Source organism: Arachis hypogaea, chromosome 18, assembly GCF_003086295.3.
Source record: "Arachis hypogaea cultivar Tifrunner chromosome 18, arahy.Tifrunner.gnm2.J5K5, whole genome shotgun sequence".
NCBI lineage: Eukaryota > Viridiplantae > Streptophyta > Magnoliopsida > Fabales > Fabaceae > Arachis > Arachis hypogaea.
Genome location: NC_092053.1, coordinates 128313486 through 128326987, shown reverse-complemented (window position 1 = coordinate 128326987; position 13502 = coordinate 128313486). Strand labels below are relative to the sequence as shown.

Below are 13502 nucleotides of genomic sequence, written 5' to 3'. Positions count from 1 at the left end.
GAAATTAACTCCAATCAAGATTTTCTTAAAAGAATTAAAAGTGACACTGATTGTAAATGCTCTTAGTTTCACCTAAACCCTAAATCCCCAAACTGTCGTCACTTCCTCTCATTCAGACCCTATTCAGTTCACAGATTCTCTCCACCTCTCCTCTCACCGCCGCGCTCCCCCTTCTCACTGCTTCACGCCTGAGAGACATGCCCGAGGAGAACGTCTCGTCGCGCGCCTGACCCAGCCGAGGAGAACGTCGTCGTCATGCGCCTGACCCAGCCAAGGAGAACGCCGTCGTCGCGCGCCTGACCCAGCCGAGGAGGACGTCGTCGTCGCGTCAGAGGCAGAACCGTCGTCGTTCCTCCCCCTCCGTTGCTCTGCCGGTAAGCAATCCTCCTCTGCTACTTCAGTTTCAATTATTTTTTCATGAGTTAACTTTTATGATTGAGTTTCTGACTTCTGAGTTAAGGGCTTCAGTTCTTAGGTAAATTTCTTTTTTGAGTCAATTTTATGATTTTATTTTGTTGATTGTTGATGGTGCTTTGTTAATTTTGTTGATTGTTGATGTAAATGTAATTGTGTGGTACCTTGTTAATTTTATTGTTGATGTAAGTTTGTGTTCAATCGATGCTGATTGGTGATTAGAATGATTAGACATTGTTAGCTATTGAGGATTATCTTCTTTTTTTTTTTTCGATTTTTTGAATTTTTTAAAAATCTGCGGAGACCTAGATGGCTAGATCCCCGGCGGATACGGGGTCCCATTACCCGTCGCTACCCTGATCAGTGACACCCGACTAAATCACCTTCTCATTCACCATTCAACCATCCACAGCGCCTCCAACCTCCATTATCCACTCTCATATTCTCCCACACACTCAAGTCTCATACAACTTCCATCATTCAAAACGCCTCAAGCTCCTGTTCCTCCGTCTGCGATTAACTGTGTCTGGAGCTCCGCCGTCCGCGCTTCACCGCCCCTCAAGCTCCTCCGTCTCGTGAGTTATGCCACCGTCGAGTCTCGAACATTGCTGCCTTCGTCTGCCCGGTGTCGCGGCCGACCTGCCATCCTCTCCTCCGAGCTCTGTGGTTTCGCCATCATCTTATCTAGCCCTCCCCTTTGTGGTACCATTTTCTGCTTCTATATTCTATGTTTTTTTTTTGGTTGTCCCTGTAAGCTTTGATAATAGTTCTTCAGAGAGTGCTGAAATATACATAGAAGACAGAAAAGAAAGTAAAAAGAAAAACAGAAGTTAGTTTTTTGTAGAGAAGGAGTCCTTGCTATTTCCCCTTCTCTTTCCTTCTTCCTTGAACATTGCAGTTATTAAGACAATATAATAATTGTTAGATAGTAACACTATTGGAATTTAAAAATCTGGTTTAAGGAGATATTTTCTACTCCAAAGAAAGGGGAAAAGGAAAATTGTGGATGCAATGTAAAAAAAGTAACTATTTGGATTTAAGGAGTACTTACCACTGATCTAGGAGTTGAAGCATGAATTAGTCCCCTGATTTTTTACAAAACTAAAGTCAGCATGTTAATTTTGTTATTGTAAAAAGTACATATACATATGATTTATTTCAATAAATAAAAAATCTAAACACTAACCTTTATATCACGAAGAACTATCTCCATTGTTATGTTTGAACATTACTTTTATTTAACCTTGACAGGAACGGCTGAAGAATTCCTTCTTTCATGGAAAAAAAAAGAGTTCCACCATTCTGCTGAAAAGAAGGCTCAACTTGTTCTGTATATATATAAAAACATTTTGGTGGGAAAAAAGCTCCACCATTTGAAATTTAAGACGTTAAAATTTTGAAATTTGCTTTCGATTTTGATTTTTTATCTTTTATATTTTGGTTTCTAAATTTGATTTTGAAAGGGAGCTATTTCCGCTGCCTATAATGTTAATTTGTAAGCACCGATGTAGGGTAGATATAAGATTGTACTCAAACACATTTGAAAATCCCAGCATACCTATTTGCAAAAAATCAAATAGACTAATAGCTTACATCTAATGGCCATTCACTAACATATACACATGATAGACCAATGAGCTTATGCCACAGTAAATGTTTACATGACATGAATAATGCTGCACACAGCACACATCCAGTTTTGTGACACTTGGATAGCCTCTCCTTTCAGACTTTCCAAGAATTCTATATTGAAAGATTCTCGAAAATCTGAGCCATTACCGCATCAGAAAGCCACAAACCCTTGACCCAAAATGAAAAATCGGAGTGAGAGAAGCCACAACCCACAAACCATCCCCACTCTCCAGTCCCTTCCTCTCTCACTCTCTCTCGCATGTCACCTCTGAAGATTTGCCATTGGTCAGAAGGTGCTGCTGGTTCGCCGTTCTGTGTCGGTGGTCATTCATCACAGGTAGGTCTTCTCCATTTCTATGGATCAGTGTCTGTGCCTAATTGATTATGAGAATTGTTTGATTAAAAGTTTCCTATTCCTGTAGTTCATTGAGTATTTTTGTTATGAATGTGATTTTTAACTTGATATGATTTACTGGAATTATAACAGAAATGAATTTTTTTTTTTTTAATTTTTACTGTGTGTAGGTCATAAAGAGCTATTGAGGTGTATTGTATAGAAATAGTTACAGAATTCCAATGGAACGACAGGGTCATGATTATGCATCTGCTTCTGCTATGGCTTATGCTCAGCAACAGCAACAAGCTGCTAATATGCGGCAGCAACAACAGCAGCAGCAGTTTGGATTTCATCCCCAGCATCAACAATTTCCCCCCTTTCTTCCCCCAGGTCCTGGTCCAGCACACCCCTCTTTGCAAAAGTTCCCTTATCATCATGCCATGCCTCAGCAGCAGCTGCAGCTTCAACAGTTACACCCACATGCCCCTCCCCCTCCTCATCTTATGCAACAGCAACACCAAGCACCACCACCTGCATTCCCATCTCCTTTTGCTCCTCTTGTTCCTTCACCTTATTATGATTCTGCTCCGCCTCCAGTTGCACCCCCTTCTGATCCCGAGCTCCACAAGCGAATTGACAAACTTGTTGAGTATGCTGTGAAAAATGGTCCTGACTTTGAAGCCATGATATGTGAAAAGCAACGTGATAATCCTTCTTATAGTTTCCTCTTTGGTGGGGAGGGCCATGGTTATTACCGTTATAAGCTCTGGTTATCGACACGTCCCCCTGGTGGTCCTTTTAACCCACCTTTTCCCTCATCTTCCATGTCCATGATCCATCCTCCTCCAAATCCACTGATGAATCCATCCCCTCCAAATGCTCCCCCAATGAATGCTGCAGGAATTGGTTCTTCGCCTTCAATGTTAGGTCCACCTTCTTTCCTGCATTTCTATGATCAGCAGCACCACCATCAACATCCTCAGCCTTTTGGGGTTCATGGCCGACCTGAGTATGATCAGTCATCCAAGCCTTTCAAAGAACTTTCTGGGCCACTTCCATCTGATGTTGCAGTGGAGCTCACTAATGTTCTTAACAATCTAAATGGTACAAAAGAATCTATTAAAGGTGCCAAACTTTGGTTCATGCAGAGATCTCCATTTGCACCAGCTCTAGCAGAGGCTCTTAGAGAGAGGGTCTTCGCATTGGACGATGTTGAGAGGCAGCTACATATAATATACCTTGCAAATGACATTCTTTTTGACAGGTAGCATATATTATCAATTGATTAATTAGCATTAGAACTTTGCTTCTAATCAGCAGAAATTGTGGATCACAATTTCACTGTGTTCCTTCATCTATCCATTGCTTTACCAGCTATCAAAATGACCGTGGTTATTAGTGTATTTCTAGTTCTATTTTTGTTGTGCTGTTTTTGCTGATGGGTGGATTAGTTCCCTGATGGGAAATGGCATAAAATTTATGTTTACTAGGAGTTAAAAAGTTTTGATCAATCCCCACTGCACAAGTGCACATGGGGAACTACTTGTTTATACTCAACTTAGTTGTTTTACTTTTCTCTTAAGTCTGCTATTTGCATCTTAAACTATTGGAATGTGGTCTGCTTATTATATTATGAATAGGCAAACACCACCATCAAAGCCCTGTTTGGTATGCTTTTTATGTTTTGTCTTGTTTTGTTGTTTCTACTTTTTAGTTCAGAGGCTTGTGAATCACATCTAGCTGTTTCTCACATCTTAGACAAAATTTTTATGAATTAAATTTTATTGTACTTCCTTGCAAGTTTTTGGCTCAACAAGGTCTTCTCATCTTGCTTATTGGCTTAATCTCATTGCAGTTTTACTTTAGATAATCTGCCCGACATGTATGCTAATGTGGTTGTTCTGGTTTTCATCATCTTTGATCCTTGCATCATTGGTTTACAGCTTGAATCGGAGGACAAGCAGTCGTGATCTTGACAATGAAGCCCTTGCATTTAAGCCTGTTTTAGGCTCCATGCTTGCTAGAATTTATCACAATCCACAAAGCAATGAAGAATATAGGAAAAGGTTGCAGCAAATGGTGGAGTTCTGGGCTTCTAAAGAGGTTTTCGATCAAGAGACTATTTCTTTACTGAAGAGTGAGATGATTGGTGGGCCACATGCCAATTCTTTTCCTGGGGCTTCCAAGGATTTATCTGCTTCAGCAAATTCAGGTACTGGTAAGCTTCTCTTCTTTATCTAGAATTCTGTAAATGCCTTTACAGTGTAGTTGGATAATGTTCATGATATAATAGAATTATTGGGGACCCCTTTGATGGGGAACTAAAGCCACAAAATGTTTCTCCCTTGCTCTTAGAAAATTTGTTTCTTTAATTGCTATTGCTGTGAAAGTGGTTTGCAGTTTGCTTGAGTTGGAACTTCTTTTTTTTCCTGTGGGTATTTTTTTGATGCTGCAAGTTATCTTTTTTTTTTTTGTCCCTTATAAATAATACATTGTTGCTCACACATATACTAGTGATTGCATATGAATGCACCACTTTTTTCCACCAAAGAGTCTTTAGATAACTTTGTTACAGCTTTTAATCTTATCAAGAAAAAATTGATTTCTTGAGGTATAGATTAATTGGATTAAGAAATTATTGTTCCCTCCCAATTTCAGGAATATTGCAGACCCCAATCCAGCTGTGGCATGCTGATAGGCTGGGCTCTGGTTCAAGTATTGCAGAACAAGATCGCCTTGATAAACATGCAGTTCCAGGGCAAACTTTACCATCATCTATGGCAGCTCAACAATTTGTTCCAAATTCTGCTCCTCCAAGTGCTTTTCCAGGGTCTATGGCTATACCTTCTTCGGTTCAATCAGCCAATCAACCTCCTGGTGGACATTTATTGCAGGCTCCATCATCCAGCACCAGTGATCAATTGCCACCATATCCGTTGTTCCCTCCTGGCCTCATTCCTGGAATGGTTAGAAAGATGCAGATTGGTAGCGGAGTTCCATATTCTCCTTTGAGCCCTTTGGACATCCCAACAATGATACCACCATCAACTGTGCCACCGTCAGAAATTCTTCAAAGGGTGTCGAAATTCTTTAAGGAAATTGGAGAAGCTAATCCTTCTGAGGGTCCTATGAATTCTGATTCAAGAGATGAAGATGATGAATACGAGAGAGAATATGAGAGAGAGCCTGCAGTAAGGAAGGGAGGCGCTTGCATTCCTCCACCACCAAATTTGCAGCAGGTGGATCCAGAGACTGGGACTTATGCCGATGGGAGCGTAGATCGGAAACCAGGATCAGTAAGCTCGGCTAGGTTGGGACTCGGGGCAACAGCAAACCCCAATGAAGTGAGTCAGTATGATGATGTATATACATCCTACAGGAAGCAGAGAAGTACCACTTACCATTCATCGATGAGTGCTAGAGCAGCTACAAGATGAATTCAACTAATTGTATCATCACAAGTTTTTCAATTGCTGAGTATCATTAGACTAGGTCTGTTGAGTAATTTGTTAAAATTTTTATCTGTACCAGTGACCTAAATTTCTCTATCATTTGTATTTGTTGATGAATTTCATGTGTCCAACGAAACCCGCTAACAACCTTCAAAGCCAATGAAATAGTGGTATAAAAATACCAATGACAATCGCATGCTAGAACTGTATTTCCAAGTTTCAATTCGGTACTTATAAATTCAACATCAGAACTTAGCCGGAAAAAGAATGGGTTGTTCTAAGTACGTTTGTGGCTATGTGGTGTATTAGTTTGATCGAAAGTTTAGGAAATTACATTTCTTAATATTTCATGAAAATTTAAATATTGAATTAGTGTCATAAAATTATCAAACGAATCACTTATATTGGATGGTCTGGTTAGTTTTGTCCAATTATTTTAATTTTTGATGAGTATAGAATTAGTTTATATATTTTATCGTTAGTGTTCAATTCTGATGGTTAAAAAATATATTCAGTTCAAAATTGTTTTTTTTTTTCCCTAAGTATTGATAAGCAATTTAAATTGTTATTGACCTTAAGCCATTTACCCTGCTATTTTCTTATTATTTGGTAGTGTTTTTTAGTTTATACTTTATAGACAGTTTTTCATTGCTTTTTTCTGGCGTGGACAGCCTTAATGCTGTATTTGTTTGTGAGAACACGATAAAATAAAACACTAAGAATAAGATATAAAAGATAGAGACATAGAATTTAGTGTTTTTGTATTCTATTTAGTGATAAAGTAGAACAAATTAAGAAAATTTAATTAATTCTCTTTTTTTTTTTTCATTCAAAAAATTTGAGAAGAAAAATATAATAATAAAAAATATAATTATGAAAAATTAATAAGAACAATGAAAGAAAAAATAAAAAATAAGTTGTGTCTTTTGTTAATATCTTTGTATTTTTTCTGTTAGGGTAAACACAAAATACATTAATTCAGTATCTCTGGACACAATGTCTCTATTTATGTCTCATCTATCAAATATGATTTTGTGTTTTTGTGTCCCTAATTCAGTGTCCTGTTCCTGTAAACAAACACCGTCTAAGATCTTTTGAAAATATATTGGGAATATGCTATTTGAAAAAGCTCTATAATTTCATTTGGCCATAATTTATGGTTATACTAATTATTTGTTGGATTTAGTTAATATGTAATTTTAGGACATAAGTTAAGATTACTATTAGCAGAAAAATTTTAAATGTTTTATTTTAATAGATGCACAATAATTGTATTGAAAATCAAACTTTGATATAACTTTTTATAATAATTTTTTTTATCAGTAATTTTAACATAGCTAAGCCTTTATTTGTAAACCAAAATAAACTATAATTAAAATTCCAATTATATGTAAAACTAACTGCAAACTTAAATGTAATGATTATTTCAATAAAAACTGTTCTTATTAGTCATGTAAATTATATATTATTTTATGACAAATTTGTAAAATAATATTTCAATCACCACTAAAAAGTCCCAATTTTTTTTGTCTTACATATGAAAATTATAAATTAATTACAATAAGATAAAGATAATTCTGAGAATATTTTTGACAAAAACTGTGTATCATATTTTTGTCTAAAGAAAAAAAAAAACTTTTTTTTAGCGTATTTTCCTTATATTTTATTTAGTTTAAGTGATGATGTATTTAGTTTGCTTTTAATCTTGTAAATTATTTACTATTGTCAATAATTTACAAGATTGCTCTGGGTTTATTAATCCTTTGGTGTTAAAAATCTGAGATATCATGTCTTGGAAATGGCGTGCTGATCTTCGGTTGATCTTGAGAGATGCAAATACAGTAGCAGACATCATGGCAAAGACTGCAATGAGGACTATTTCTTCCCAAGTGGAGCTTCCATTGCCTTTGAAGGAGTTTGAGAGTAGTATTCAGCGAGACTGCCTTTCTTAAGCAGTTTCTTGTTTTTTTTCTTTCTTAGTTTTTGTTTATTTTCTTTTAAGTCACCAAAAAAAAAAAAAATTTAGAGTTCAAACTATAAAGAGGTCAAATATTAAAAAGAAGTCAAAATTCTAGCAAATACTACAAAGCCTTCACTTGATTCGATTTATGAGTTGCGCCAATATATCAAGACTGAAGTTCAGATTTATGAGTTGCGCCAATATATTTTATTAGATATTACTTTTGCTTAGGCATATACAAGGTTTAGTGTATTTTCTTCATTTTGAGTAGGAAAGGTTAAATATATACGAGGTTTTAGGACTTGTTTGCATGAGCTACTAAAAAATAATTCAAAATTTTAAAAAATAAAAATAATTTTATATTTAGATATTTTATATAAAAATATTTTTTATTTTTTTAATATTTTTACTTTAAAATGTTAAAATTTTGCCAAATACACTAAAGAATTAAATTTTTTTTTTCTCATTTCTAACAATTTAATGGTCCAAACAAACAATTAAGATGCTTCTTTCTCATGTTATTGGCACCGGATCAACAAGCAAAGCTTGAATGCATTTCTTCATTTTTCCTTCAGCATGAGTGTAGCAATCTTCATCTTTGTACATCACATCCAAAAATCGTGACATGTTGAGAATATTCATTAGAAACGGCCTTGGAACTTCTGTTGGCTTGAGGCATTCCTCATTTATATCCTTCCAAGCATCTGTAACTCCCTTTTGCAATTCTTGAATGGCTTCTTCTTTAGATACACCATAATCTCTCATATAGCATTCTATTATTGAGGCAACATGTTCTCTTTTTTGTTCAAACTGTTCAATGAGATTTAGCTTTTAAAATAACTTTCACATGACTAAATAATAAGGAAAATTCAATTATAATATCAAAATAAAGAACTTTTGCACATGGCTATACCTCATTAGAGACAATGTCATCCATGATCCTGCACATAGTTGCAGAAGCTGTAACAATTTTGGGTTCATTTGTTACCCATTTAAAGATGTCTTTTGTGGCCATATCTCCCATGCCAACATAAGAAATTGCTATGAGCAACGGATAACCAGATGAGATTGCTGATGTTTGGATGTACTCTGCCATTGTTGGTATATACTTGTTATTCAACCATTTGACCTCAGTCATGTAGGCTTGGATTGTCTTTTGAAGCTACCATTCAACATGTATATAATAAATTCATTATTGATGATAGTGTGTTTTTGGAGAATTATGATGAGATTAATTCAATGTTGCATCTATACAAGAGACAGAAACTAAAATAAACTAAAATAAGTCTTAGTATTGTGTTTGGTATAAAGTGAGAAACAGAGACTAAAATAAGAATAAATCTCTAATTTAATTTGCACAAAGTATAAAGTTGAAATTAATTAATTGAAATGAGGATATTTTAAGTATAAAATGTTATTAAAGTTTCAGTCTCCGCTCCCACAAACTCCAATCCCATGTGTCCCCAGTTTTTAGAGTTACTGAAATACTAAACTATTGGAAACAGAGACTGAAATTTTAATACTAGTCTTTAAACTAACAAACATAATACTGAGTTTCAGTCTCCGTCCTAGTACCTCAGAACAAACGCTATAGAGGTAGCGTTTGGTGGAGAGACAGAGACGGAAAGACTGAGACTGAGAGACTGAGATTGAAATAAATCTCAGTATTCTGTTTGGTACAAAATGGGAGACAGAAATTGGAACAAGAATGAAACTCTAATTTAATTTGCACAAAGGGTAAAATTGAAATTAATTAATTAAAATAAGGGTATTTTAGGTATAAAATGTTATTAAAGTTTCAGTTTTCATCTCTAAAAATTTTAGTCCCCCTGTGTCCCTAGTTTTTGGAGGTACTGAAATACTGAAATTTTGGAGACAGATACAGAAATTTTAATACCAGTCTCTGAACTAATAAATATGATACTGAGTCTCAGTCTCTCAGTCTCAGTCTCTCTGTCTCTGTTTCTCAGTCTCTGTCTCAGTAACTCAAAACAAATGCTACCTTAGTTTCTGTCTCACAGTATCAGTCTCTTAGTCTCTTTTTTAAGACTAGAATTTAAAAGAAAGACTGAAATACTAAAACTAAATTAAATCTCTATATTATATTTAGCATAAAATATATAAAATTGAGTAATGTCCTATTTGATTCAAGATAAATATGAATAAAATAAGAATATTTATTAAAATATCTTTAGTTATTAAAAAAATATTGTTAAAATTTTAGTTTTCATTCTCAAAAAATTTTATTTCTTTGTGTCTCTATTTTATGCTGAGTCATGATTTTCCAATTCCAGCTCCAATCTCTAGAAAAAAAATACTACTTTAGTGTCAAAAGGATTATTAACCGATTTTGGCTTTAACAAATCTCAAACTAATAAACTTCTTCACTCATGTTGCATCTATCTTATAAATTTAAAATGGTTATTTGTTAATTTACAAGCTAGATATGTCCAAATTGAATAAGTTTAATAATGACAGAATATAATAAAGAATATATTATCGAAAATTCAAATCTTACTTCTTTTATGACATATTTAATGCAATATGCTCTTCCTTGCTTTTCAAGCTCTCGTTCTGCTTCTTCATAAATCTTGAAGAGAGACTCATATATTAATTTCATGTATTCTGGAAGATCATTTATGCAACTAATATCCCACCTGTAATAACCATGTAACCATATATATTAATTTTCATTAAGAATGTTGGATACGAAGAAATAAACGTTTTAGATTGATTTTAAAATTAACTCTTTGAATAAAAAAATTAAGAAAAATGTAGGAGAGATGCACAAATTGTTGGAATTGAACTGAAATTGATTGAGTTGCAGCCTCAATAGATTTTTTGAAGAATTTTAAAATTAATGAGAGAAAAAATATAGAATTGATTCAAATTGGTAATAAAATAATGAAATCAATTAATTAAATTGATTTTGTTAATAAAGGAAAGATAAAAATAAGAAGAAATATGAGAAAAAAATTTTGAGAATCTAATAAAAATAGAAAAGTTAATTGTATAATTGTATATTTTTATTAAATTTTCAATTTTTTTTTATATAAAATATGTATAAAAAATAAATACTGTGACACAAATGGTGAGTACTATGACAAAAATGTGAGGGAAAAAATTGAGAATTTAATAAAAATATACAATTAATAAATTCTCATTTTTTATATAAAATATATATCGACTAGAGCAATCAAAATTAGTAGTTATACTTATGATAAAAACTTAGGTGCAATCAACTTTATATGAAGTTGATAATTGAAAGCCGTCAGATAAAAATTTAGTCAAATTATTCAAATCATTTAATAGCTCACAACTATCAACTTCACGTGAAGTTGACTGTACCTGAATTTTCAACTATATTTATTCATAATTGCTAACCGAACCTTTGAATTGCCTCGGTGAAAAGTTCCAGTTCATCCATGGTTCCATACAAATCATATGTATCATCAACAATTGACATAAAAGCGATCAGTTTTGTCAGTATTTTCCTAATTTGAGAATATTGGGGCTCAAAATAAATTGCCAAAATCCAGTTACAACATTCCACAATTCTATCTCGAGTAAATGGCAGTTTTGCAGCAACATCAACCTCTTTCCACCACCTAAATGAAACCACAAAAACACAATAACGAAATTTAAACACTCTTGGGAAACAATTTATATGTTAAATTATGGAGAGTTTTGTTAAATAAATAAATAAATTTACTCACTGATGTCAACAAAAGTTAGTTAATTTAATTTCAGTAATATTAGGACGACAAAAAAAAAACAGGCCAAACAGTCTAAATTTATTTTATTTAATATGTCTGTATGTATTGTAAGGTGCATTAAATAAAGTTTAAAATAATAAATTTGACGATTTTTGGTTAATATTTTTTACTATTAAATACTTTTTATTTAATTATTAGCAAAAGAAATGCACATCCAAAATTTAAAAATTCAAAATTCAAAATTTATTTATCTAAAAAACATGTTAGCTTATTGATTTTGACTTAATTTATTGTTCCTAATGGCAATAATGCCAAAGGGGGCAATTCACCAGCCATGAGGTCCCTCCTTGCCGTATTTAAAGGTTGAAGAACAATAAAACAAACTATTGGAAAAAAATATTTTTATAAAATGTATATTTTTTTGTTTGGATTCATTTCAAGAACTTTTGTCTCTATAATAACTTTTTTGTCTTCCTTTCTTTTGGTTATTTTCATTAATTTGATGTTACAATATATATTAGCATATAACTTATAACAAATATTTAACAAAAATAAAGTAAAACTCAATATATATCAAAACTAAACATTTTAAACTTAAAGAGCTTACTCGCAAATGTTGCCAACTTCTTTTCGATGCAAGTTTTGTAGGAAATTAAAGTCTAATTTTGCAAGAGTGAGTAGAATTTGATTATGGGTTGGATCTTCTTCATATATTGAAATAAAACGGCGTGCCTCCAATCTCGGCAAACCTCGGTGTAAAGATTGCTTTAAACTATAATTGACTTGTGCTGCAAGTGAAGGCTTCAATTGGGTCGCAATGGATTTAAGTTTAGTGGAAGCGAATGCATAAGCTTCATCTAATATTTCTTCTCCATGAATTCTGAGATGACATGCTTCATACAACTCTACCAATCCCTCCACATCCTTCACAAGTTTTTCACTGAAATTTCCATTCTCATCCTTGTATTTGTTGAACACATCTAGATATTGTACAAAAATTAAACTAAGGTTATTATTTAAAGCCAAAATATAAAAATAAGCTAAAAAGAATAGGAAAAAGGTATATACTTGGTGAAACGTGATATCCTTGTTGCCTTAATAACCTAAAAAGCAAAGCAAGTAAGCGAAGGTTATCATCAACAATTATTATTTCTCCATTTTGGGTATAATTCTTGTGAATTTGTTGCAGCACTTCATCAATCTCGCTTTCAAAGTGATAATGAATCCCCAAATGACATATTAAATCAATCAAGTTAACTATTTCTTCAATAGCCTTTGAGGCGTCAATAAGCATTTTGACAACTTCTTTCTTCAGATTTTCAATTTGTGCCTTCGTTTCATCATCAAATTCCTGCATTACATCCATATAAAAAATATATCAGTTGATTGTTATTGCATTTGCATGCATGTATAAGCAACAATATAGAGAGATATATACCATGGATTGTGAAGCATATTGAAGGAAATAATCCTTCCAAATACTAGGATGATAATTTGCAGTGTTTCGATGACGCATGTTGAATTTTGCATCAGGTTTGAAGCAATCAAGTACTGAAGTGTTAGTACTACACATCCTTTATTTCTTTATCAATATTGGATTCTGTATTATGATTTCTACCATGCCTACTCATCATATATATAGGAAAAATCTGTGGTACAGAGAGAAAAACGGATATATTTTTTTACTTAAATATTTAAGACATTACTCATTTACTCTCCTTTAATTTTAAATACCACGTGTTGTTCGTATAAGGAATTTTCTATGCCACGGACGTTTCTATCATTTAATGTTCATCTCTGATTTGAGATAGAATTCTAGTCAACCAGGAACCTCTGGCGCGAACAAATTAATAGAGTGAAAAAAATAAATATTTAATTATTAGAGTAAAGTATCGTTTTTGTTCTCAACGTTTGGGTAAGTTTTATTTGTGTCCCTAACGTTTAAATAGTCTTATTTATATCCTTAACGTTTATAAAAGTGATTCAATATT

At 33.3% G+C, this 13502-nt stretch overlaps 2 protein-coding genes across 11 annotated transcripts; one reads left to right on the top strand and one right to left on the bottom strand.

Annotated features, from left to right (window-relative positions):
* On the top strand, positions 1-6026 carry LOC112772662 (uncharacterized). Of its 10 annotated transcripts, none has more exons than XM_072224501.1 (6): positions 59-374; positions 724-1116; positions 1666-2383; positions 2572-3647; positions 4327-4595; positions 5042-6026. In XM_072224501.1, the coding sequence occupies exons 4-6, from the start codon at positions 2623-2625 to the stop codon at positions 5818-5820; spliced, it is 2073 nt and encodes a 690-aa protein (XP_072080602.1). In that variant the 5' UTR covers positions 59-374; positions 724-1116; positions 1666-2383; positions 2572-2622; the 3' UTR covers positions 5821-6026. The 10 variants fall into 10 exon arrangements, with proteins under 10 accessions (XP_025673418.1, XP_025673415.1, XP_072080605.1 ...); XM_072224498.1 differs by having other exon boundaries at positions 4327-4601; XM_072224503.1 differs by lacking the exon at positions 724-1116 and having other exon boundaries at positions 95-374; positions 1666-1766; positions 2144-2383.
* Positions 6027-8235: 2209 nt separating this feature from the next.
* LOC112773080 (probable terpene synthase 2) lies at positions 8236-13126 on the bottom strand. Its single transcript, XM_025818121.3, has 7 exons — positions 12950-13126; positions 12580-12862; positions 12119-12491; positions 11185-11403; positions 10314-10452; positions 8709-8957; positions 8236-8605 (listed from the first exon to the last, which is right to left on the bottom strand). Exons 1-7 carry the CDS (start codon positions 13082-13084, stop codon positions 8309-8311), a joined length of 1695 nt encoding a protein of 564 aa, XP_025673906.1. The 5' UTR covers positions 13085-13126; the 3' UTR covers positions 8236-8308.
* Between the last annotated feature and the right edge of the window lie 376 nt (positions 13127-13502).

Coding starts and splice junctions, on each gene's coding strand:
- LOC112772662 (XM_025817630.3), top strand. CDS start 2,623: ATGGAACGACAGGGTCATGATTATGCATCTGCTTCTGCTATGGCTTAT. Junction 3,648..4,326: donor AATGACATTCTTTTTGACAG/GTAGCATATATT, acceptor ATTGGTTTACAG/CTTGAATCGGAGGACAAGCA. Junction 4,602..5,041: donor TTCAGCAAATTCAGGTACTG/GTAAGCTTCTCT, acceptor TCCCAATTTCAG/GAATATTGCAGACCCCAATC.
- LOC112773080 (XM_025818121.3), bottom strand. CDS start 13,084: ATGTGTAGTACTAACACTTCAGTACTTGATTGCTTCAAACCTGATGCA. Junction 11,404..12,118: donor GAAGTTGGCAACATTTGCGA/GTAAGCTCTTTA, acceptor GGTTTCATTTAG/GTGGTGGAAAGAGGTTGATG. Junction 8,606..8,708: donor ATGACATTGTCTCTAATGAG/GTATAGCCATGT, acceptor CTCATTGAACAG/TTTGAACAAAAAAGAGAACA.